The sequence below is a fragment of the Alexandromys fortis genome, unplaced genomic scaffold, assembly GCF_014885135.2.
Source record: "Alexandromys fortis isolate MF-2015 unplaced genomic scaffold, M_Fortis_MF-2015_v1.1 scaffold_16, whole genome shotgun sequence".
Taxonomy (NCBI): Eukaryota; Metazoa; Chordata; class Mammalia; order Rodentia; family Cricetidae; genus Alexandromys; species Alexandromys fortis.
In genome coordinates, this window is record NW_026067893.1 from 14224432 (window position 1) to 14248237 (window position 23806).

At 46.2% G+C, this 23806-nt stretch overlaps 1 protein-coding gene across 4 annotated transcripts in view; it reads left to right on the top strand.

The window, feature by feature from the left end:
* Positions 1 to 23806, top strand: part of Fbxw4 (F-box and WD repeat domain containing 4) — a 90334-nt gene that overhangs the window by 57446 nt on the left and 9082 nt on the right. For all 4 annotated transcript variants that reach the window (XM_050144857.1, XM_050144861.1, XM_050144849.1 and 1 more), the window contains one exon: positions 19773 to 19838. In XM_050144857.1, the coding sequence (XP_050000814.1) occupies positions 19773 to 19838 (66 nt within the window). The remainder of the gene's footprint in view (positions 1 to 19772; positions 19839 to 23806) is intronic.

Genomic DNA, 23806 nt, shown 5'->3' on the forward strand with positions numbered 1-23806 from the left:
CCCACATGGCAGCTCACAACTGTCTGAAGATCCAGTTCCAGGGGATCTGATACCTTCACACCAGTGCACATAAAATAAAGTAAATAAACAATAAGAAATATTTAAAAAAAAAAAAAACAAGTAGACTTAGTGTCCCTGAGCTCTCCGCAGCTGGGATACATAAGAATCTCTGCCGGTCCCTAGAAGGCCTTGCTGAGAGAGTTTCCCATTGATTGGGTGAATGTGGGCTTTCAGAGCTCACTGAGGGGACTGGAGAGCTGGCTCAGTGGTTAAGAGAACTTGTTGCTCTTGTGGAGGACCTGGTTTCAATTCCTAGGACTCAGATGATGACTCACAGCCACCTGCAACTCCAGTTCCAGGGGATCCGATGTCCTTTTCTGAACTCAGGGTACAGATGATACATACACACGCATATAGTCAAAACACTCATACATCTGTTTTTTGAATCTCATTTCATCTTCCTCTTTCCTCATCCCCCTACAAAGAGGGAAAAGTGTGCCCTGTGCCAATCCTACCTCCCCAAAGCCAAGGAGAAGAGGTGGTCGGAGGGAGCCATCTGGCCCCCATGGATCTCAGCTGGGTGCTGGGTGGTCAGCACTGCCATTTTATTTGCAGCCACAGTTCTGCGTCCTTCTCCTGGCTCTACCAGGCAGATGACCTGTGGGTTCCACACAGAATCGAAACCCCTTAGGTTTTCTACAGAAGGCTCTCAGGATGCTAGGTAGGTGATGGGAAGTTAGCTTTTCCCTAGCAACTTTAGACTTGAGGTCATTCAAGCCAGCAGCCAACGATGCTCTTGGGCAGTATAGAAATGAAAGCCACAAGTGAGGTGGGTCAACAAGCTAGTAAACCTGATGTCCATAACCTACCAAAATAGTTTGCTCTGTTGTACCATTTCATTCTTCTGTAAAGTTGTTATCCCACCCCAAGTGGCTTAGTGAGAAAGATGGAGCTTTTAATCAAAGGATCTTTTTGAAAGCTTCTGTTGTTTTTGCAAAATAGCACCTAAACAAACAAACAAACAAACCCATAGCATTAGAGCTTGCAATTTCAGAAATGCATAAAAAACATGTCCTGGTGAGCTGGAGAGATAGCTCAGTGGTTAAGAGCATTGCCTGCTCTGCTCTTCCAAAGGTCCTGAGTTCAATTCCTGGCAACCACATGGTGGCTCACAACCATCTGTAATGAGGTCTTCTGGCTTGCAGACATACAGACAGAATAATGTATACATAATAAATAAATAAATAAATAAATAAATAAATAAATAAATAAATAAATTAAATAAAACATGTCCTGGGGCAGCGGCCATGTAGTTTTAAGTTTAAGGGTTGTTGTGATGTTAGTAGGCCAAGCTAAACCAGACCTGGACGGGATCGCACATAGCAGCTTGGTTCCAAAGCTCAGCTACCCCGGAAGTATCTATCATTCAAGAACCTATTTCATTCAGTGCTAATGAGAAGAGTCCTCTCATTCTGTCTCAGCGGTGGGCACTCAAGAGGGCATGGCATCAGTATCCTGGTAGATTCTGAGAGAGGAGATGACAAAGGCAGAAACAATAAGGAAACAGATGAATTAAGGTTTCCCTTGGAATCTCCTCACGTTGAAGAAGTCCTTGTCCAGGTTGGGGTGAGGAACAGCAGAAATAGGGCTTGGAATAAGTGAGTTCTGGCCATTAGGAGTTAGGCATTCAGAGTGGAAAGCCATGCATAGCAATGCTGTGTGGGTATGTATAGACTTGGGGAGCTTGCCTCAAGGTTTTGTGGTAGGGTCCTTGCCTTGGAGGCAAGGCAGGCAGACCTCTGTGAGTTCGAAGGCAGCCTGGTCTATATAGTGAGTTCCAGGACAGCCAGGGCTATGTAGAGTGGCCCTGTCTGGAAAAAAACAAAACACAAAGTTGTTTCTGTAATCCAGTGAACTCCAGGTCTCAGATGATAAACAGCCAGCACAGATCCCTCAACTCTAATGCCCAGTGTACTCTGGAGATTTATAGTCCCAGTGGAACCTGAGTGAGTCCTAAGAAGCACTTGGTCTGCCCCTGCCAGAAGATAGTGTCTCTCTAGGCTTCTTGGGACTCCACCTTGAGTGCTGGGATTAAAGGCATGTGCTACACATCTGGCTAGAACTCCTTTATTATTTTTTCAAACCAACAAAATACCCCCAAACCAAATCTTGAAGTCCCTGAACCCTTCCCTCTGATTTTATTTGCTGGGTAGTGAAAAGTGCTTTCCCGAAGTCCCCTTGGGTTGTATGCTGAACAAGGTGAGAAACCCAGGGGAGAAGGAGGCTGTTGCCCAAATGTGCTGGCTGTGGCTCCTCCCAGGTTTGCATCCCCTGGCCTGCTGCAGCCACCACACAGTCTGGGCCACAGCCCAAGCAAGCAAAGGTGGCTTGAGCAGCAACAAGCTCCAGCTTTGTTCCGAGTGTAAGGGAAGTGTATTCTGGAGTGATGGGATCTCATCTAAGAGCCACCTGTGCCTCCCAGCCTCCTTCCTGGCAGCGCCTCCTGGCACCAGCGCCCTTTCCTCTAGCCAGCAGGCTAGTGGTAGGAAAGGTACGCTGGGAGACTGTTAAGGGGGCTGTGGTCAGCTTGAGGGGACTCAAATTTCGATTTGTCCCTTAAGGCCTCTGCTTGGCTCAGATCTCTTAAGACTCTGGCCAGGCCTAATTGGTCCTATCTGTCACTGGCATTGACAGTGGCTTTCTAAAGTGGCCTGCAGAATAGGACAGGCTCTCACTTTTTAACCCTAGTTCTGGTGCTTCAAGAGGTAAATAATATAGGTTCTCATCACTAGGCCACTCCCTTGATCAGGAATCCAGAGTGACACTGGCTGCCTGGAGTGGTGGTGATGGCCAGAGTGACGGTCATGTATTCAGCTCAGGCAAATGCCAAGTGCTGTCCTGAAGACTGCCTCTCATTTAACTCTTCCAGAAGGTGTTGCCATCATTTTCAGTTTACAAGTAAGGAAACTGAGGCCTGAGAACAGTTAATGTTCCAGTGGTTGTGTACACAGATATACCAGGTTTGAGCCCTGGCATTGAGTCCAGAGTGTGTGCTGCTGGCTGCTGTTGTACCCTGTCATGGCCGTGTCCTGGCCCTGTCTCACGCTGAACACTTTCCGGTGGGGTAGAACTTGCTGATTTCCTTGAAACTATTTCCAGTATTAAACAATGGATTCTTGGCTTGCTTCTGTGATTGGGACTATATACTGCTTAGAGGCAAACCTATTTGAATTTATTTATTTTTTGGGGGAAGGGGGGATACTCTAGCATGGCTTGGTGAACTCAGACAGTACCTGCTTAGAAAGTGGGCAAGGCCTGTGGGAGAAATGGGTTCCAGAGCTCAGTGTTGTGCTGCCCCAGGCAGGTGTTTCAAGGTAACTGAGGAGGAAGGGTGTCCTTTACAGGTTGAACACAGCAAGGAGCAGCAGGAAGGATGAAAGGTAGGCCATATGTAACTGAGGGTCATGAGTCTTCATGGACACGCTGGGCTCCTGTGGTTGTTAGACTGGGCTGCTCCTAGAAGGAGTAGATGGCCCATGGGTGGTAGTTGGAAGAAGGGAGGATCTGTTTTCACATCTCTGAAGTCCGTGCTGGCCACTCCACACCCCATAGATGCTTCTGCTGGTGCTGGAGGCGGGGGTGGAGAACTGCAGGTTCTAGCAGCCAGGCTGGAGAGGGATCAGGCAGGTGATATGGGATAGAACAGTCATTTTCCTGACAAGAGTAGACAAAACAAACCAACAACAACAACAAACAACAGAACAAAGCAACAACAACAACAACAACAACAACAAAAACTAGACCTGACCACCAGCAAAGAACTATGCACCAAATTGAGTCAACTGTAGCTGTCCTGAGGAGAACTCGCTCACCTAGGCTCTCAGAAGCTGCATGGCGCTTGGTGAGATTTGATGGCAGATGGAGCTCCACCCCACTTTGTCGATGTGACAAGAGGACAGCCTGGGAGGCAGCTGTGTAGCAGTGACCCGTGCCATGGGGATTCAGCTGCATTCTCCACTAGTTCCAGACCAGAGTGTTTTTAGTGGAGTTTCCAGACAGGGTAGCACTATTGGGGTCCCAAGTACAACTTGTCCTGCTCACCCCAACTTCTGCTCCACAAAGTTAGCTCCCATCTTAGAAAAGCTATTGTAGATACTGCTCGTACAAGTGGCCTGTTAACTTTTTTAAACTTGAAAAAAAAAACATTATTCTAGTACAACTGGTTTTATAAACAAGAAACCTGAGGCCCCAGGAGGGCACAGACTTGCTGGAGGTTGGGCAGCTTGGGCACTGCTGAACTGGAGCTGGATGCCGGCTGGCTGGCCGCTCCGTGGGCTTGGGCCCACACCGGACTCTTCTGTGCTGCTTGCCTTGGGTTTCCCTGGCCAGGAGGTGAAGTCCTCATTCTCTCTCACTTTCCCATCTTAGTTACCCTGTCATCCAGCGCATCTGCTTCTGTCTTTAAAATTCACCTTTCACAAGAACTCCTGCCTCTAGGACTGGTGATGGTTCAGGGGGTCTTGGAGTAAGAAGCCAGCAGTCTGCATGGCGCCAACTCTGCAGCAGTGTCCCCTCCTGAAGCCTGTCTGCCAACCTTACCATTCTCTGGCTCTGAACCCAAGTAAACCCCATGCTGTTCCACCTTGTCTCCCCAGCCTTGAGACTCCTGCCCAGCAGACAGCTATTTCAATGTTCGGTACTAGATTAAAACAAGTATGGTAACAGCAGTAGAGTTCAGGGTCACAGAACACCCCACCACCACCAGTCTCCTTAGTTTTCAACTCAGAGTTGCTTCATAAAGCTCCCTGATTCTGGGTATCTCTGAAAGCCCCAAGATGATGTGCACCCAGCCCTGGGTCAGCTGGGGAAGCTAAGCAGATAATCACTGGCCACACTGCTACTTTAACAGCTACCTCTTCCTCCTCTGCCCAGGTGGCCCCCGCCAGTCCTGTTTGCTTCACAGTGTAGAGGTGTGGCTCAGAACTCCTTTAGCTACCTGGAGCTCTGAGCCTGACTAAAGACAGCCTGTGTGGGTGCCCATGGAAGCTGTGGATGGGGTAGTTCCTTCCCTCCCTTGTCCAGGCCCCAGTTCCAGCTGGCCCCACCAGCCCTGGTCCGGCGCTCTACAGGGCCCAATTGAGAACCCTCTTTTGTCCGCCCTGCACAGAGCAGCCCCACTCGCTGCTCTCTCTCGCTGCTCTCGCAGGCTGCAGTCTCCCCACCATTTACTGGCAAGGCTGAAAAGCCCTCAGCTAATTGCGAGGGGCTGAAAATTACCACTTGCCTGCGTTCCCCTGCTGCTGAGGACATTTGTGTCACTGCTGTATTTAGGGGAACAAAGGCCTCCTGTGGGGAGAGCCCAGGTACGAATGTGGGGTGGGGGAATAATTGCAATCTCTCCAGGTGAAAGCCCCGTTAAACTTCAGTAAGTCAATTAGGCAGGGAGGGAGGAGGGCAAAGACCCCCACAATAAACTGTTCCCACCACCAATTAAAGAAAATCATTTTAGCTTTGAGGACAGAAACTGCTTATTAGAAATTTTGTGGACTCCCCCCTCCTCTCCTACTCCAGTTCCCTTTAGGGATGAAACAACAAAACGCCTTCCTCAATAGAAGTGTTTCTCCTCCTCCTACTCATTGTGTGGCCTGAAAGCACTTACCCTGGGAGGGCAAAGGGAGGGACGGAGACAGACCAAAGGGGAGGAGGAGCAGGGGCTTAACACCTGGGCTGGTGCAAAAATCACAACTGCCTGGTGACTTTGGCCATAGAGACTCCCGTGGTCACAGTGTGACTACAGGGTGTGGGTGGAGTTTGCTTATGTGGGGGACATGCATATGCCCACAGACACCAGTGGACACCAAGGACTGCATGCATGTGTGCAGCAGTCAGGGCATCTCTTTTCCAAAGGCAGTAAACAGGACTGTGTGTGTGTGTGTGTGTGTGTGTGTGTGTATGTAAGTGTGTGCTTACAAGTGTCTTCTCAGTGAAGAATGGTGAGGCCAGGACAACCCAAATAGCTGTGCGGCTCTTCCCAAGGCTGTGGCTGAGCCCATGTTTTCTCTCCTTCCAGGAGCCAACTATCCACCTGGGAACTGAGCCACAGCATAGCTGTCTACCTCAGACAGTTGGCAATGGAGGGCTAAATGTCAGCAACCACCTACTGGCCTGGGATAGGAACAGTTTACGGAGAGTCATATTACTCTCCATAGCATTGCTCCTATGTTGCTTGGGTAGAAGAGGTGAGAGGCGCCTGAGCAGGGAAGAAGTTAGAGGTCTGGGCATGCTTTCTTGGTATCTGGCTTGGCGTATACGCTGCATGTATGGGAGACTGGTTTGCAGAGTCTTGCCCTCCCCAGTTATTGAGAAGCCCAGGTTCCGGGAGGAGCACAACAGGAAAGGAGGTAGCCTTGTGTGTTAGTAGACGAATTTCCCAGTGCATATGTATGCTTATATCACAGATCTCAAGTGGTGAAGGCCTTGCATCCTACCCAGCCCTGTGTCTTATTACTTTTACCGAGGACTGCTGGAGCTGGTGGTAGACATGGCATTGAGTCAGTCCCTGCCCTTGGCCCCTTGTGGCTTGTGATGTATTTGGCCTTCATTCCAGTGTTCCAAAGAGGTCAAATTAAATGTCAAGGATTAGGCTCTTTCCAGAAATGAAATATTCCAAGTTATTTGCCTACCAAGGGGACATGGGTGGTAGAAATTTGGTACCTGCATGCTGAAAGTGTAAGAGAAAGGCTCTAGAAAAGTCTTGAGCAGGAATATAGAAAGAGAACAAATTTGTGAAAACAACTTTAGGTAGGTGTATGTATACATGTATGTGTGTGAGGTTTTTTAAAGGTTTGCTTTTTTTTTTTTAACAATGAGACATACATGGATCTAACTTATATGGGAAGTAGAAAGAGACAAGATCTCCTAAGTAAATTGGGAGCATGGGGACGATGGGAGAGGGTTGAAGGGGAGAGGAGAGAAAGGGAAGGGAGCAGAGAAAAATATATAGCTCAATAAAATCAATAAATAAAAAATAAAGATTTTTTAAAAAAGATTTACTCTTTTTAAATTAATATGTATGTGCACATGCATGCAGTTACCAGCAGAGGCCACAGATCTTAATCCCCTTAGAGCTAGAGTTATAGATAGTTGTGAGCCACCTGACGTGGGTGCTGGGAATTGAACTGGGGTCCTCTGGAAGATCAGTATACAATCTTCACCACTGAGCCATCTCTTTTACCTCTCTGCACCACTGCCTTTTGAGACAAGATTGAACTGTGTACTCCAGACTTCCCTGGAACACACTATGGTACATAAAGCACACCTCAAATTTATGGCAAATCCCCTGCCTCAGTCTTTTTAAGTACTAGGATTATAGGTATGAGGTAGCATATCTTGCTTGATTATTTATTATTTTAGAAAAAGAAAATTATCTCTGTTGTGTGAATTTTCTTTTAGTTCTTGCTGTGTGTGTGTATGAGAGAGATTCTATTAATGTGAATTTTTTATTATTTTATTTTTTTTAAATATCTATCTATCTATCTATCTATCTATCTATTTATTATGTATACAATATTCTGTCTGTGTGTATGTCTGCAGGCCAGAAAAGGGCACCAGACCTCTTTATAGATGTTTGTGAGCCACCATGTGGTTGCCAGGAATTGAACTCAGGACCATTGGAAGAGCAGGCAATGCTCTTAACCATTGAGCCATCTCTCCAGCCCTGAATGAGACTGACCATCACCACTGTAATTTTTTTATGTGTGGTTTTTATTTGAGTCAGAAGCTTCTGTAGTGAGGAGGGCAGAGCAGACTCTTCAGGACAGTTCTAGCTGTGTAGGAGAAGGGCTCCAAGCAAGCGGTATGTATAGTCTTTGCCCAGGGCTTTGGTCTTTGGAAACTATGCTTCCATCTGGAGCATTGTCCTTGATACCTGCTTGCATCCAGATCTTGGAGTAGGAGGTAGATTTTATTTCCTGGTGCTCTTCTTGGGCCTGGGTGGGAGAGAACCTCTTGTCTCCTTTCTGGAGTTGCAGGCTAACCTGTGTTGAAAGTCTTATCTGCTCTTCTAGAAGACTGCTAACTAAGGATTTCATGGCCGAGGTGCCCAGCAGATAGATATCTGTCCGAGTGCATTGCTCATCTCGGTTTGGTGAATGTCCAGCAGCCACCGAACAGAGAAGCTCTAAGTTACTTAGGACAAATTAATTATAAATGGTTAATTCAAAGCAAATGCATATTAATGTGAGTTTTATTTAATAGGTGCTCCGAGGCAGCAGACCTCAGAAATGACTGGACCCAGAGACCACAATACTCTCTACCTCTTGGTCCTTGGGGTGCCTTTCTTTGTATCTGCTTGGATCTCGATTCCTTTCTTTTTTCCTAGTTTATTCCATCAGGCTGTTAAGGACTCCTGAGTCGGACAACTTGTTGCCTAGTCACAGAGAATGACTAGCTTCCAGAACTCATGGAAAGAGAAGCTGGCTCAGAGAGCTTGGGCTAGTATACTACCCCTCGATCATCTTACTAGTCAAGAGGGAGAGTCCCGTCACAGCATGGTAGGTCACTTGGGATCACAGTTGGAGAGTTCAAGGTTACAGAACAATAGCTATGTGCCAGCGCTTTTTCTCTAGGGTCAAATTAGCCTGCATGTCTGTGAAGAACCTGAGCTCAGCCTATGGCTCCCAGCTCTCAAAGAACCTGGAAGGAATGATCCGTTCCTTAACCCCTTCCTTCTCTCTGCATTACTAGTTAAATAATGAATAGAGCTGGGCAGTGGTGGCACACACCTTTAATCCTAGCACTTGGGAGTCAGAGGCAGGCAGATCTCAGGGAGTTTAAGGCCAGCCTGGTGAGTTCCAGGATAGCCAGGACTGTTACACAGAGAAACCCTGTCTCAAAAACAAACAAACAAACAAAAAGCATAGGGCTTTTAAGAAACCAGCCTATCTGAATAGTAAGTATCAGCCCAATTGGGGCTGTGTAGTGAGGCCCAGTCTTAAAAAAGAAAAGCAAGCAAGCGAAAATAGGGCTTCACCTCCCCTTCTACTCTGTCTTTTAAAAAAAAGTTTAAATTTATTCTTTTACAATTTCAAAAATATATACACTGTATCTTGGACATGTGTACATAAATACACATGCGCGCACACACACACACACACATATATATATACATACTTTATCTTGGTCATATATACACATACATATATACACTATGTCTTGTCATATACACAGCTCCCTTCTCTCCTACTTCCCTCCAGAGTCCCAGCATGTGTTCCTCCTGCTTTTAAAATCTCTTCTTTTTCCTTTCTGGAGACAGGGTCTCACGAGGTAGCCCTGGCTGGCCTGGAACTTGCTGTCAGACTGGCCTTGAGATCAAGAAATTCACATTCCTCTGCCTCCAAGTACTGGAATTAAAGGTGGTGGCCTCTTTTCCTGGCTTTTTTTTATAACCTTCAAGGTCCAGATGTACACACACACACACACACACACACACACACACACACACACAACCTACCTGTGACCACACCTTTCAAAGAAAAACGACTCCCCTTCCCCACCCCACCACCATCAATTGCCAGTAGTTACTCAGCAAAAGGTGACCCTTTTTCCCTAGGGCCCCTCCTTACACATGCTGGTTTGATTTTGTTCAGGTAACTGTAGTTATAATGACTCCATGATTTCAACAGGCTGTGCCATGTCCAAAGGACAACACTTACTATCATTCCTCCTAATCCTCTGGGTCTTGGATTTTCTTTGCCCCTCTTTAGTGTTCTATGAGCCTTGTAGGGGTCTCATTAAGGGCTGAGAACACAACAGCCAATTATTCTTAGCTCTTTGGCCAGTTATGATTTTCTGCATTAATCACTGCCTGCTGCAGAAAGGAGTTCCACTGACTGAGAACAGCACTAATCTATGAGTATAAATGAATATTTGGAAAGCAATTTGACAACATGTCTGTTTACCCAAATAATAGTCATGGGTTCCCTTCTAGGGCTTATGGCCTCCCCAGCTCTGGGTTTTGGCCTGGGCAACAGGCCTCAGATCCAACCAGAAAGCCATTGGTGCCTCCCTAACAGTCATGCCACTGTTGCCCCTGTAGCACCTCATGCCCATTAGGTTAGTATTATAGCATGCAGGGTCCTTCACTAGGGACGTCTGTTGGTGACTTTTGCCCTCCAGTGAGCTAGTCAGCAAGGAGGAAGTTTCTGGATCAGTTCTAGTTACCCTCTGTCTTGATGGAAAAAAGGGGTTTAAGGATGCAGGTCGTGGTTGTGAATCCAGGAGTCACGCCCTCTGCCTGCCCTTTCTCAGTTTGCTCAGTGTCCTCTGGGGGCTTTTTCCTTTTTTTTTTTTTTTTCCAAGACATGGTTTTTCTGTATAGCTTTGGAGACTGTTCTGGGACTCACTCTGCAGACTAGGTTGGCCTCAAACTGACAGAGATCCACCTGCTTCTGCCTCCCAAGTGCTGGAATTAAAGTTGTGCACCGCCCCACCCCCCAAGGCCTGTCATACTTAAGCCCTGCAGTAGGTCTTTTGAAAAGCCGTGGGTGAGGAGGGTCTGTGGTCATATAGTAGATAGTGTTGATTGACTGTCTTTGTTCCTGCCAAGAAACTCTTTCTCTTATGCTTTGATAATTGTATGTGAAATGATTCCTGGTATTTAATGAAGTACGGAGAATGCAAATAAAAGCCACCCTATCTCTTGGAACTCTGTAGGTCCTGGGCCATGGTACAGGTCAGAGATGCAGGACCTTGGGCTTGACTCTGAACTGTCTCTATTTCTTTTCACTGTTGACCTTGTAGGCACTTAGTGCTCCTAACCCAAGAGTCAAATCCCTCTATGGTTTGTTGGATGTATGTTTCGAAAGAATCAAGTTTTAAGGTAAACTTGTTTGAGTGTATGTGGTCTTATCTATGCAACTCTCCAGTAGATCTCCGCTCTCCTTTCTAGTTCTTGGTAGAGCCACAGTTGGCCCTCTCATCCCACGCCCCTATTTAAATGCCAGTCATTTATCTTTGTCCTCAACCCTGAGAAAACACGAGATCCTGTCTGTGCTTAGTTCTCAAAATATCAGCAGACCGTGGGCCGTCTGTGTCAGGAGGTGTTAGCAGCCTCCTGCGTAGGCTTGATGCGGATGCGGACTGCTGTGATGATTGAAAGGGGAAGTGTGGAGTTGGAAATCTGCTTCTGGACTCAGGAGCTCAGGTTTGTAAGCCAGGGTTATGGGTGTAGATGAGGCCACTAAGCTGCAGTCTAAACTCTGGTCTCATGGTTATGCAGCAAGTGCTCTTAACCACTGAACAAGCTTTCTCTCCAGTCCTCCACCTCCTTTTTGTTTTTCAGACAGATTCTCTGTGTAGTTGGAGCTGTCTTGGAACTAACCTTGTAGACCAAGCTGGCTTCAAACTCACAAGAGATCCTCTGTCTTCTGCCTCCCAAGTGCTGGGATTAACGGCCTGAGCCACCACTACCCCAACACCACCTTCTACTTTTTAGTTGTTTTTATTGAGCTATATATTTTTCTATGCTCCCCTGCCCTCTTCTCCCTTCCCCTTCTACCCTTTCCCATGATCCCGATGCTCCCAATTTACTCAGGAGATCTTGTCTTTTTCTACTTCCCATATAGATTAGATCCATGTATGTCTCTCTTAGGGTCCTCATTGTTGTCTGGGTTCTCTGGGATTGTGATTTGTAAGCTGGTTTTCTTTGCTTTATGTCTAAAAGCCATTTATGAGTGAGTACATATTTGTCTTTCTGGGTCTAGGTTACCTCATTCAATATGATGTTTTCTAGATCCATCCATTTGCCTGCAAATTTCAAGATGTCATTTTTTTCTGCTGTGTAGTACTCCATTGTTTAAATGTACTACATTTTCCTTATCCATTCTTCGGTTGAGGGACATTTAGGTTGTTTCCAGGTTCTGATGACAAACAATGCTGCTATGAACACAGTTGAGCACATGTCCTTGTGGTATGATTGAGCATCTTTTGGGTATATTCCCAAAAGTGGTATTGCTGGGTCTTGAGGTAGGTTGTTTCCTAATTTTCTGAGAAATCACCATACAGATTTCCAAAGCATCTGTACCAGTTTGTACTCCCACCACGAATGGAGGAACATTCCCCTTACCCCACATCTTCTCCAGCATAAGCTGTCATCAGTGTTTTTGATCTTGGCCATTCTGACAGGTGTAAGATGGAATCTTAGAGTTGTTTTATTTGCATTTCTCTGATGACTAAGGATGTTGAACATTTCCTTTAGTGTCTTTCAGCCATTTGAGATTCGTCTGCTAAGAGTTTAGGTATGTATCCCATTTTTTTTATTGGATTATTTGTTCTTTTGATGACCAACTTCTTGAGTTATTTGTATATTTTAGGGATCAGCCCTCTGTCTGATGTGGGGTTAGTGAAGATCTTTTCCCATTCTGTAGGCTGTCGTTTTGCTTGTTGACTGTGTCCTTTGCTTTATAGAAGTTTCTCAGTTTCAGGAGGTCCCATTTATTAATTGTTTCTCTCAGTGTCTGTGCTACTGGGGTTGTATTTAGGAAGTAGTCTCCTGTGCCAATGTGTTCAAGTGTATGTCCCACTTTCTCTTCTATGAGGTTTAGTGTAGTTGCACCTCCATTTTTAACGTGTGTGTGTGTGTGTGTGTGTGTGTGTGTGTAAACCAGAGTCACTGTTGTCATCCTCAGGAAGGCCATTCACCTTCTTTGAGTCAGAGTCTCATTGGGCTAAAGGTCACTAGCTGGCTCAGCTGGTTAGCTCGGGAGTCTCAGGGTTCTCCTATCTCTGGCTCTCCAGCACTGGGATTGCAAGTGCACACCACCATGCCCAGCTTTATATAGTGCTGGGGTCAGACTCCAGTCCTAGATTGTAAACAAGTAAGTGCTTTACTGACTGAGCCATTCCTCTATAGCCAGAGTCACAGGTGGGTGTGAACTGCCTGGGGTAGATTCTGGGAACTGAACTCAGGTCCTTTGGAAGAGCAGCAAGCTCTCTTAGCCATAGAGCCATATCTTCAGACCCTCAAACATTTCTAATTTTTATATAAGTAATACATAAATATGTTCTAATAAAAATATAAACCTTCTGGGTGGTGGTGGTGCACCCCTTTAGTCCCAGCACTCAGGAGGCAGAGGCAGACAGATCTCTGTGAGTTCGAGGCCAGCCTGGTCAGAACAGCCAGAGATTCTTGAAAAACAAAAGCAAATATATATACACACAATTCAAAATGAGTGGGCTATTTAAGAGTCCTATCAGTCAACTATGGTCCTGCCTCCTTTATATTATAGAAAATAAGTTTAGTATGTATTTGTTGTATTTGAAGCAAACAGTTGACATCCTATAATTTGGAACATATGCAGATCACAGGCTTGCATTGTCTAGGCTCTCATGCACTTGCTCTGAACTTTAACCCTTTTTTCAGATATTTTGTTACTCCTATGCATTTATTTCCTCTTTCAGATGAAGTCAGAATCTTGTTTCTATGGGACTATGATGGAGGAAGGTCATTGGTAATAAACAAACTGCCTTGGCCCATTTTGATAGGCCATCCCTTAGGTGGGTGGAGTAGGCAGAACAGAATGCTGGGAGGAAGAGGAAGTGAGCTCAGACTCGACAGCTCTGTTCTGTGAAGCAGAGGCCATGCTCCCCTCTCCCGGGCAGACGCATGAGATGAAGCAAGCCGCCAGGTCAGACATGCTGAATCTTTCCCAGTAAGACTGATGCTACACAGATTATTAGAGATATGTTGATCGGGATATGAGAATTAGCCTGTAAGGGCTAGAGCTAATGGGCCAAGCAGTGTTTAAATGAATACAGTTTGTGTGTTGTTATTTTGGGTTAAGCTAGCTGTTGGTGGGAGCTGGGTGGCGGAATGCAACCTGCAGCTCCTACTACAGAACTATATTTCATTTATACATTAATTAGATGAAAATGGGCATTTGAAGACATTTTGACATCTTCTGTCCTGGATCATGATGTGTTTTTCCCTTATTTGTTTGTTTTTGAGGCAGTGCCTCACCATGTAGCCCTGGCTGTCCTGGAACTTACTACCTAGACCAGACTGTCTTTCAAGTACTGGGATTAAAAGTGTGAGCTGCCACTCCTGGTTGTGTTTTCCTTTTTTAAAAGTAACATTTGTTAGGGAATATCTGAAAAATAAAGAAAACTTAGGAAAGAAGAATTGCTTATTGCTATTTTGCCCAAGCACAGTCTCTTTAGCATTGTAGTGTGTTTTCTCTTACTCTTGCCTTTTTTTTTTTTTTTGGCTTAGGCTATTAATTTTTTAAAAGATTTATTTATTACATATACAGTGTTCTGCCTGCATGTATGCCTGCAGGCTAGAAGAGGGCACCAAATCTCACTACTGATGATTGTGAGCCACCATGTGGTTACTGGGAATTGAACTCAGGACCTCTGGAAGAGCAGCCAGTGCTCTTAACTGCTGAGCCATCTCTCCAGCCCCAGGTTATTATTTTTTAAATACTTATAGTAATTCTGTTTGTACCCTGCTTTTTCTCTCTTTTTCTACCTATATTCTTTGGGAATATCATGTTTAATTCACATTTTTGGTTTTGACCCCTTGAAGGCAAGACATGTCCTTTTCAACTAACCCACCACATATGGAGTTCACTAAACCTCTTTTTAAAAGTGTTGTTGGTGGTGTTGGTGTGTGTGTGCGCACGCGCGCGCAGAAGTGTACAGATGTCATGGCATGCATGTAGAGGTTGGAGAACAACCGTCAGGAGTCAGTTCTCTCCTCCCACCTTGTTAGTCAGGGTCTCTATAATTTCTTCTGGTCTGTGGACTTCACACTGGCTGGTTCATCATCATCCTGGTGATTCTATTGCCTCCACCTTGTCATAGGAGTGCTGGGATTAGAGATGTGTATCATTGCATCCATATTTTTAGTGGGTTCCCGGGATGGAACTCAGGTCATCAAAAGTGCACAGCCATTTTGCTAGTCCAGATTGGCTGAACTTCTGTCTCCACCCTCTTTTTGAGGTAATTATTCTAGTTTCTGTAAGAAACGAAACTTATATTTATATGCCTAAAACTTTACTGAAACTTCAGACAGGCCTGTTCGTCCTGTTTCCTTTAGTTTGATGAACAAAGTTGTATTTTCTTCTTGAGCACCGCGCTCTGCTTCCTCCTAGAGGTGCTTTTCTGGACAGGAGGCTGGCAGTGTGCTCCCCCCATGTTGACACGACATACATCTAGCAGTGGATGTTTCCCTAGTTGCAAGGTGGACATGTGTACCAATTTCTCTCTCTCTGCCTTTCCCAGATACACCCTTTCGTCCTCTCTTTGTTGCCCGGGATACTCTGTTGGCTACATTCCAGGCACCTCACTTCACCTAGAGCCTGCCTCCATCTTTCCCCTTCTTGACTTCTGTTGACCTCCTGTGACCACTTCACTTCCTGTCCATGCACTGCTGTCACTGCAGCTCCTGTTCCTGCTTCTCTAGCTGAGTGAGTTTGTGTGACCTTCGCACTGTATTCAAGCTGTGGGATTTGCATGCTGTAATGATGTCGGTGTGGAGGTTAGCAGATGGCAACAGAGCAATGAGACCTGACATGTTCTAATGACTCTCTCCTTCCCATCCTCACTAGCCAAGCCAGTGGAAGGGCAGGGGTTTCCTTGAAGTATTTAAGGAGGGGGCCAAGGGAAATCAGGGGTGGGGCCCAGGTGCCGATGAGGCCTGTGACCTTTGCTGCTATAATATCAGTGTTTCACAAGCAGGGCGGTTCAGGAACCCACTTGCAGCCCATCAAAAATTGATTTAATTGCAATTTTTCCTCCAATTAGGAGCACTGGAGCCTGACTAATTGGAGTAATAGAGAGTAATAAGGCTCAGATAAAAAGCCTTCCTCGGCTCCCTTTGTATCTTGTGTCAGTGCCTGTCAGAGGTCAGAGAGCTTGCATATTCTATTAGGCAGCCTGGCCTTCATTTGTACAAATTAGTTTACCCAACAGTAATTAAAATGCCAATGCGGGTTGAAGAGAACTGAATACACTTGATGGGCATGCTGGTGAATGATGTGACAGCTCTGGTGGCCTCCCTTGCCAAAGTGTGTCAGCCTGGGCTCAGGCTGCTGGGGCCTAGGCCAGCTGGGTGGCTCTGGCCATCCACGGGCCACAGCTGCTGAGCAAACCACTTCTGCTGCCTGTCTCGGGGCCAGGCTTTTCTTCTTGTCCAGGTAGAACCACGTTCAACTTGTTGATTCATTCACTCAGTCATTCAGGAACTTTGGGGACTTCAGGCAGACACTGTACTTCATTCTGGGAACCAAACAAAATTAACTTGAAACATAGCTCATATGCATTGTGGGGTGAAGAGTGATCTACTGGATTCTAGAATTAAGAGGGCCAATTCTAGTCCTACTACCTGCTGCTCAGGTGAATAAGAGGCAAGTTTTATTACCTCCCTGAGCTTTCTAGTCTGTGGGAAATGCTAGTAAAATACTTGCTCAGCACCTTACACCTAGTAGGGACTCAGTAGATCACAGTGGTATGGTGATGTATCGTGTGCTTGGGAGGCTGGAGTCTAGGCCACATACGATGGCCCTGTCTCTAAACAAATAGTAGTGAATGACAGTCATTCTCCTGTGTCTGTGAGGGACTGCACCCAGTACTTGTCCCCTAATCAGTACCAAAATCGTTACATGTTCAAGTCCCTTCTTTAGTAAATGCACAATAGCCAGCAGGTGGTGTATTCCTGTAATCCCAGCACTTAGTCGTCAGAAACAGGAGGCCTAACAAGTATGATGCTACCCTAAGCTTCATAGTGAGTTCCCAGTCAGCCAGGGCTCTCAAAATCAAAGCAAACATAAATAAGGGGCTGGAAAGGTGGCTCAGTGAGTAAGCACTTGCTGCTTTTGCAGAGGACCAGGGTTTGGTTCTCAGCCTCCACATAGGACAGTTTACAACTGCATGGAACTCCAGCTCCAGAGTTAATGTCCCTTCTTACCCTCCATATTCCTGAATTTTCTCAACCTTCTGTTCTTCATCTTGCATGCAGGACCCCTAACTTTCTTGATTGGATGGCTCTGTATCCACTTTGGGCTTTGTGGCCTGTGTGATACCAGACTTGCCTGAGGTAGATCAGTGGCAGGTTGAGGGTATGAACAAGGGCTGAGAAATTTTAGGCTAGCTCCTGGCAAGGGCTTTGTTGTTAAAAAGAAAAGGTGTTAGCTTATGGAGTCTGAGGGACTTCTTACTCCCCCATCAGTGGATATTGTCATATGTTGTTGTTCAGGTTTAAATCTTTGATGATTTGGAGAATATTCCTTTAAGGACCAGTTTCACTGGCTGTATAATTGGCTTCTCTAACCCTGTTGGCCTTGAACTCTGGAAGGCCCCTTTCTGGTCAGTTTTATGGATCTGTATTGAGTGCCCTTTGGGCTAAGCACTGTACTAGACATGGGAGTCCATGTGGACAGTCTCTTAGGAGGAGCCGTGGAAGGGATGCTTGTGTTTGATTTCATTGAGAATTTTAACAGGCTTGGCATAGGACCCAGCATAGTGACAAATATGTAGCAAATCCAGCATAGACATCAGACTGACCCCAAGCAGGCCAGAGATCAGGACAGGTTTTAATTCGGGAGCAAGGATTATGGTGCTTAGGGAAGTGGGGGTTGAGCTGCCAATAAGGCATAACCCCCACCGCATCACTCTTTCAAAGCATTCTATCTGGACGGTTTGGGGCAGGTGCTGAATATTGGCAGCCCTGTCTGGGATTGGCCGGGCTCATCTGTTACTAGCATCTTCCTTCAAATGTGGCTAGTCTCCTGCTTTTGCCACATTTTTCCTAAGGACCATAGGCATTGGGGAGAGGGCAGACAGAAAGCATGGCCACAGCAGTAGGGAGGCGTTCCAGGAATGTGGGGCTACATCTATAGCTGGCTTGACTCCTTGGCACCCAGGCAGTCCTGGACTGGGCATGTTCCCCAGCTGCTCAAGCTGTCTGCAGTCTGTAGCTCAGCGTTTCTGTTATTAACTCTTAGGCCCTCCTAAGGGCCAGAAGGACATTCTAGCTTCACAGCACCTAGGCAAAAGGGGAAGGACAGCTTCTGGAGAGAAACACTTATAGGTAGATATCTTTTATAGACAACTAAAGAGGTGAGGGGCCTCTTCTTGGTGGCAGATGGTCAGGACCAGGAGTGAATAGGCCAAGCAGAGGACAGGAGCCCCTTGGGAAGGGTCTACATAACCCCCCTCTTTCCCCTGCCCCTTCCCCACTACTGGGAGGTCAGGCTGCAGGAGTGGCAGGGATTAACTCCAGGCTCCTCCCCAACCTCTCTGTATTGATTTACCTTGAGGCTAATTTAGGCCTGTGGCCAAGAGGTCTAGAGAGACTTCCTTAAGAGATGTCTGTGTCTGTGCTGGCGCCCTTCACCTGGCCCCAACTCCTCAAAAGTCTGGAGAGCCCAATTGCCTGCTCCAATGGTTTCCAAGTAGCTATTGTGTTTCCAGGCCAAGGTAATTGGCTTTACCAGTTATTAATGGGTTACCCCAGAGAGAACATGCAGGAGGAGGCGAGGGTGACACCTCCTGACTCTGTAGTTTAGTTTCTTGCTGTCCAGTGGCAGCTGCCCAGGCTAGGAATGAGGCATGGCAGGAGAGGCTGCCTGGCACGGCCACTTTGTGGCAGAATGACTGCTGGCTGTACTGTAGATTAAGAGGAAGTTGGGATGCTATCATATTCCTGGAGGAAGCCTTGGAAGCCTGAGCCTCGAGAGCCCCAGTGTGTCTTATCTGGCCTCGCTCCAGTTTGGAGATGACAGGTGGGCACTAGTCCATAGTTTCGATAGTAAACCAGCCACCTGGTCAGTGCCTGGCCCAGGCATTTACCACGTCAGCAGCTGGCAGCTAGCTCCTTGTTTGCTGCACTGTCCAAACCACTGCCTCTTTCAGAACCTTCTCTGTAGCACTCTACCTCCTCCTGACACGTTGGGTACAGAAAGTACAGGTGCTGGGCCATGTAGGCCAGTGGGCTGCTTGCCTATATGGTTAACGTATCATTAGTGTATCCAGGCTTCCTTCCCCTGTGCAGGACGTGTAGGGACCTGGCCCATCCCTGCCCCAGTGTTTAAAAACAGTAAGGTTAAAACCTTACTGATTGACATGAGGTTTCTTTTCTTTTCTCTCTTTCTTTCTTCCTTCATCCCCCTACCCCCATCCCAGACAGGACACCCCTGGCTGTCCTGAACCTAACTCTGTAGACCAGGCTGGCCTTGAATTCACAGAGATCCACCTGCCTCTATCTCCTAAGTACTAGAATTAAAGGCTTGTGCTACCACTGCCCAACTGGTTTCCCAACTCTTAAACCCTCATGAAATGTCTCCGGCTGATTGTGGTACCATTTGTCAATCCCAGTAGGATGTTCCCAGGAGACCTTATGGCCTTGTGCTCTCAAGTCTCAGACAGCTATATCTTTAAGAAGCTCACTGCCTTGGGTTCAGAACTCACTTCCAGAGGTCTGCTGCTACTGTGGTCAGAGGACACGTGGTCCCAGTCCAAAGAGCAAGCTCATCTGTGGTCGAACCTGTAGGTCCTGTAGTCAGCCTTGGGAGGTTGCACCCCTCCCCACTACCCACCAAGTTATCTCTCCCAGGCTTCTGTGCTGTGGTACTTCCTCATTCTCTCTCAATGTTTCTTTTTCTGGCTTAACCCCATGATCCCTGGGGAAAGAGCCCTGCATTTCTAGTGTGTAGCCATTTCCGCCACAGGTTCTGACAAGCCAGCTCTAACTCGACTCTCCTTTTGTTCGGCAGCTCTTTTGTGACAGGAACAGCTTGTTGTGGGCACTTCTCACCTCTGAGGATCTGGGACCTCAACAGGTAAGAGATTCCTAAACCCACAGAGCATTCAGTGGGGGCAGGGGTAGGGCAGCTGGGAGACTAAACAAGAGCTAGCTGCTAACCAGCCCCTGCGGTACCGCATTGGAGGAGGTGGGGCAGGAACCACACCTAGCCACCCACGGGCAGCTGCAGTGCCTTTCTTGGGAGTTATTTGAGGTTAGCTTGAGGAGATCACCTGTACCAGGTGGGTAATTTCATGTAGAATTGATAGTAACTACTTGAATTTAATATACCTTCTGAAGAGTGCCTGGCTATGTAATCTATCCTCAGAGGGGGATTTTTATGATATAAAAAATTTCAAAGGTGGCCTACAGAATCTATAAAAAGAGTTGTCTAGAACAATTAAAACACAAGCAGGTTTTCTTTACAGTTGTCCAGTTGGCAAGCCTAATACGTTCTCATCGATTGTCTGTTTATAGTGTTTTTGGTACCCCACCCCCCGAGACAGGGTTTCACTGTGTAACAGCCTTGGCTGTTTTGGAACTCGCTCTATAGACCAGGCTGGCCTCAAACTCACTGAGCTGAGCCACCTGCCTTCTGAGTGCTGGGATTAAAGGTTATGCTACCACTGCTGGCTTGGTTTTGTTATTTTTTAACCAAAAACTTTTATTTTGAAATAATATTCTATATTCATAGGAAGTTACAAAATAGACTAGAGGGGTGCTCATATAACATCTTAAATAACAGAGCATATCAAAAGCAGGAAACTGACACTGGTGTGTCCCATAAGCCGTTCTTTTGCCCAGTGCACCTACTACCACAGCACCTACTACCAGGCTTTGGAGGCACACCTTTAATCCCAGCACTTGGGAGGCAGAGGCAGGCAGATCTCTGTGAGTTTGAGGCCAGCCTGGTCTATAACACAAGTTCCAGGACAGCGAGGACTGTTACACAGAGAAACCCTGTCTTGAAACCCTGCCCTCAAAAGATAAAGATTCTTCCTCATACACCCTTCCTAATGGTACCTGCCATCCCTCTCTAACTCCCCACCACCACTTAGATGTTCTTTGCCTCTAATTTTGCTATTTTGAAGATATGATATAAATGGAATTGTATGTTAGCTTTTTGAAAAAAAATATTTATGTGTATGAGTGTTTTGCCTGTGTGTATGTCTGTGCAGCATGTGCATGCAGTACCTGCAGAATCCGTAAGAGGGCGTCAGATCCCCCTGGAACTAGGGTTACAGACAGTTGTAAGCTGCCAAGTGGGAGCTGGGAATTGAACCAGTGTCCTCCGGAAGAGCAGTCAGTGCTTTTAACCACTGACCCATTTCTCCAGGCCCTAGTGTGTTACCTTTTTAAGACTAGCTTTTTAATGTTGGAAATGGTGGCACATACCTTTAGTCCCAGCACATACCTTTAGTCCCAGAGAGGCAGAGGCAGGCAGATCTTTGTGAGTGCAAGGCCAGCGTGATCTACATAGTAAATTCCAAGCCTGCCAAGGCTACACAGTGAGACTATCTCAAAAAAACAACAAGTAAAAAACAAAGATTTTTTTTCTTAGAAAACTCAGCATATTCCACACGACCTACAGACGTGTACATAGCAGTGCCGTTCCTTTGGACCACGGAGTATATAGTCCAGTGCAGACACACCCAGTCTCTCCCTGATGAAGAACATGCACCCATTCAGGGACTTGCGAGTTGTTTTCACAGTTGGACAACTGCAAATAAAGCTGCTATCTAGGACCATCTGTGCATAGCTTCATGTGGGAGCACATTTTCATTTCTCTAGGGGAAATGCCAGCAAAGTCAATTACTTAGTTTTTTTTTTTTTTTTTTTTTTTTGAGACAGGATTTCTCTGTGTAGCTTTGGAGCCTGTCCTGGAACTCTAGACCAAGCTGGCCTCGAACTCATAGAGATCCACCTGCCTCTGCCTCCCGAGTACTGAGATTACAGTTGTGTGACATTTTATTTTAGATTATTTTAATAAGTGCATGTTTAGTTTTTTTTTTACTTACCAAACTTTTCTCAGTACCTCTTTACCATTCCACATGTCCACCAGGACACAAGGTATCTGGTGTTCTGTACATCTTGACTAGGTGTTCCTGGTGCCACTGTTTTTATTTTCTGTTCTGATAAGTGTGACACTATGATTTTGACTTGGGCTTCTCTGATGTTGAACATGTGTTCATGTGCTCATCTGCCATCTGTCTATCCTGTTTACATGTTAGCTCATGTCCATGGTCCATCACATTGCTTTTCTACTATTGAGTTTTGAGCTTTATATAGTCTAGACATTAGTCCTTTGTCAAATGTTATAAATATTGTCAAATTTACAAGTATCTTCTCCTAATCTGGACCTTGTCTTTTTGTCCTTTTAATTTAATGTCTTCTGCAGAACAAATTTTTACTATTTATGTGTATGTGTTTTATCTACATGTATTTGTCTGAGCACCATGTATGTGCCTGTTGCCTGCAGAGGCCAGAAGTGGGTGTTGGATCCCCTGGAACTGGAGTTCCAGATGGTTGTGAGCTGCCATGTGAGTGCTGGGAGCAGAATCTGGATTCTTTGGAAGAACAGCCAGTGTTCTTAGTCATTGAGCATTTCTTTAGCCTTCAGACTTTCAATTTTGATCCAGTCTAAATTACTGATTTTTCCTGTAATCAACTGTGACACCTGAAACTCTTCAGCTGAGGGAGGGAGGCTGCCTCTTTCCTGTCTTTCACGCTGTTGCTCTAGCTCTGCCCCCTCTCCTTTCCTCCTCCCAAGGGAAGAAGGGAGAAGCCACAGATGGTCTTTCTGAAGTGTGTGCCCACAACTGGTCTCTCTAGGTGATTTCTCAGCACAAGACTGATGACTGTCTGAGAACTGGGTGGGTGCTCAGCATCTCCCCAGACTATGCTGCCTTTCTAGTCAGCTTTGAGGGCCAGAATTCCCTCTCTTTGAGATTTGCTTCCTGAATCTATGAGCTTGGACAAGAAGAAAGCCAAATCCCTCTCTCCTGGAGAGCAGGCCTCTAGGTGTCTGTGACCTGTTCCTGCCCTTCCAGGGCCTTCTTTTTCCCAGACCCACCATTTCAGCTCCTTAGTTGTTCTTCATAAACAGAGTTCATCTATTAACTGTAGCTTTGGGCTCTAAGTAATGAAAATCAAATTCAAACAGATCAATTAGGAATGGAATTATGGCCAGGCAGTGGTGGCACAGGCCTTTAATCCCAGCACTTGGGAGGCAGAGGCAGGCAGATATCTGTGAGTTCTAGGCCAGTCTGGTCTACAGAGTGAGTTTCATGACAGGCTCCAAAGGTACAGAGAAACCCTGTCTCAAAAAAACAAAACAAAAAACAACACACGAAAGAATGGACTTGTGATTGGAAAGGACAAAGAGCCCAGAAGAAGCTCTTCTTTGGCCTGAGAGAAGAGCCAGCCTCTCCTACACAACACATACTGGTACTGGCGGAGAGAAAGGCAGGTGCTGCAGACCTGGGGTTTGGTTAACAGGAAAGAATGTAAGCAGTGGGCCAGTGGTCTGTGGAGCTGAGCTCACGCTGGCTTCAGGACCATTGTTACCTTCAATTCTCTGAATCAGTCCCTCTGAGCAATGGCCAGTCCAAGTGTGGTCTCATGTGAGATGGGTCTTACCTTCCTCACTTTAGATCTACTTTTGTGGGGCTGGAGAGATGGCTCAGTAGTTAATAGCACTGGCTGACTTTTTTTCAAAGGACTCAGGTTCGATTTCCAGAAACCACATGGTGGCTCCCAACCATCTGTTACGTCAGTTCCTGGGGTATCTGACAACCTCTTCTGGCCTCTGAGGACACCAGCTAGCTATTCATGTGGTGCACAGACATACATGCAGGCAAAACACCAATGTACATAAAAATGTATTTACTTTTGTCAATTCATTTGGTGGTCACATCACCCATTGCCAGCTAAACTAAAACTTCTAGGGCTCCTGTGGTTTTGTGTCCTGAGGCTGTTGGCATCTGGCACATTATTGAATTTGTT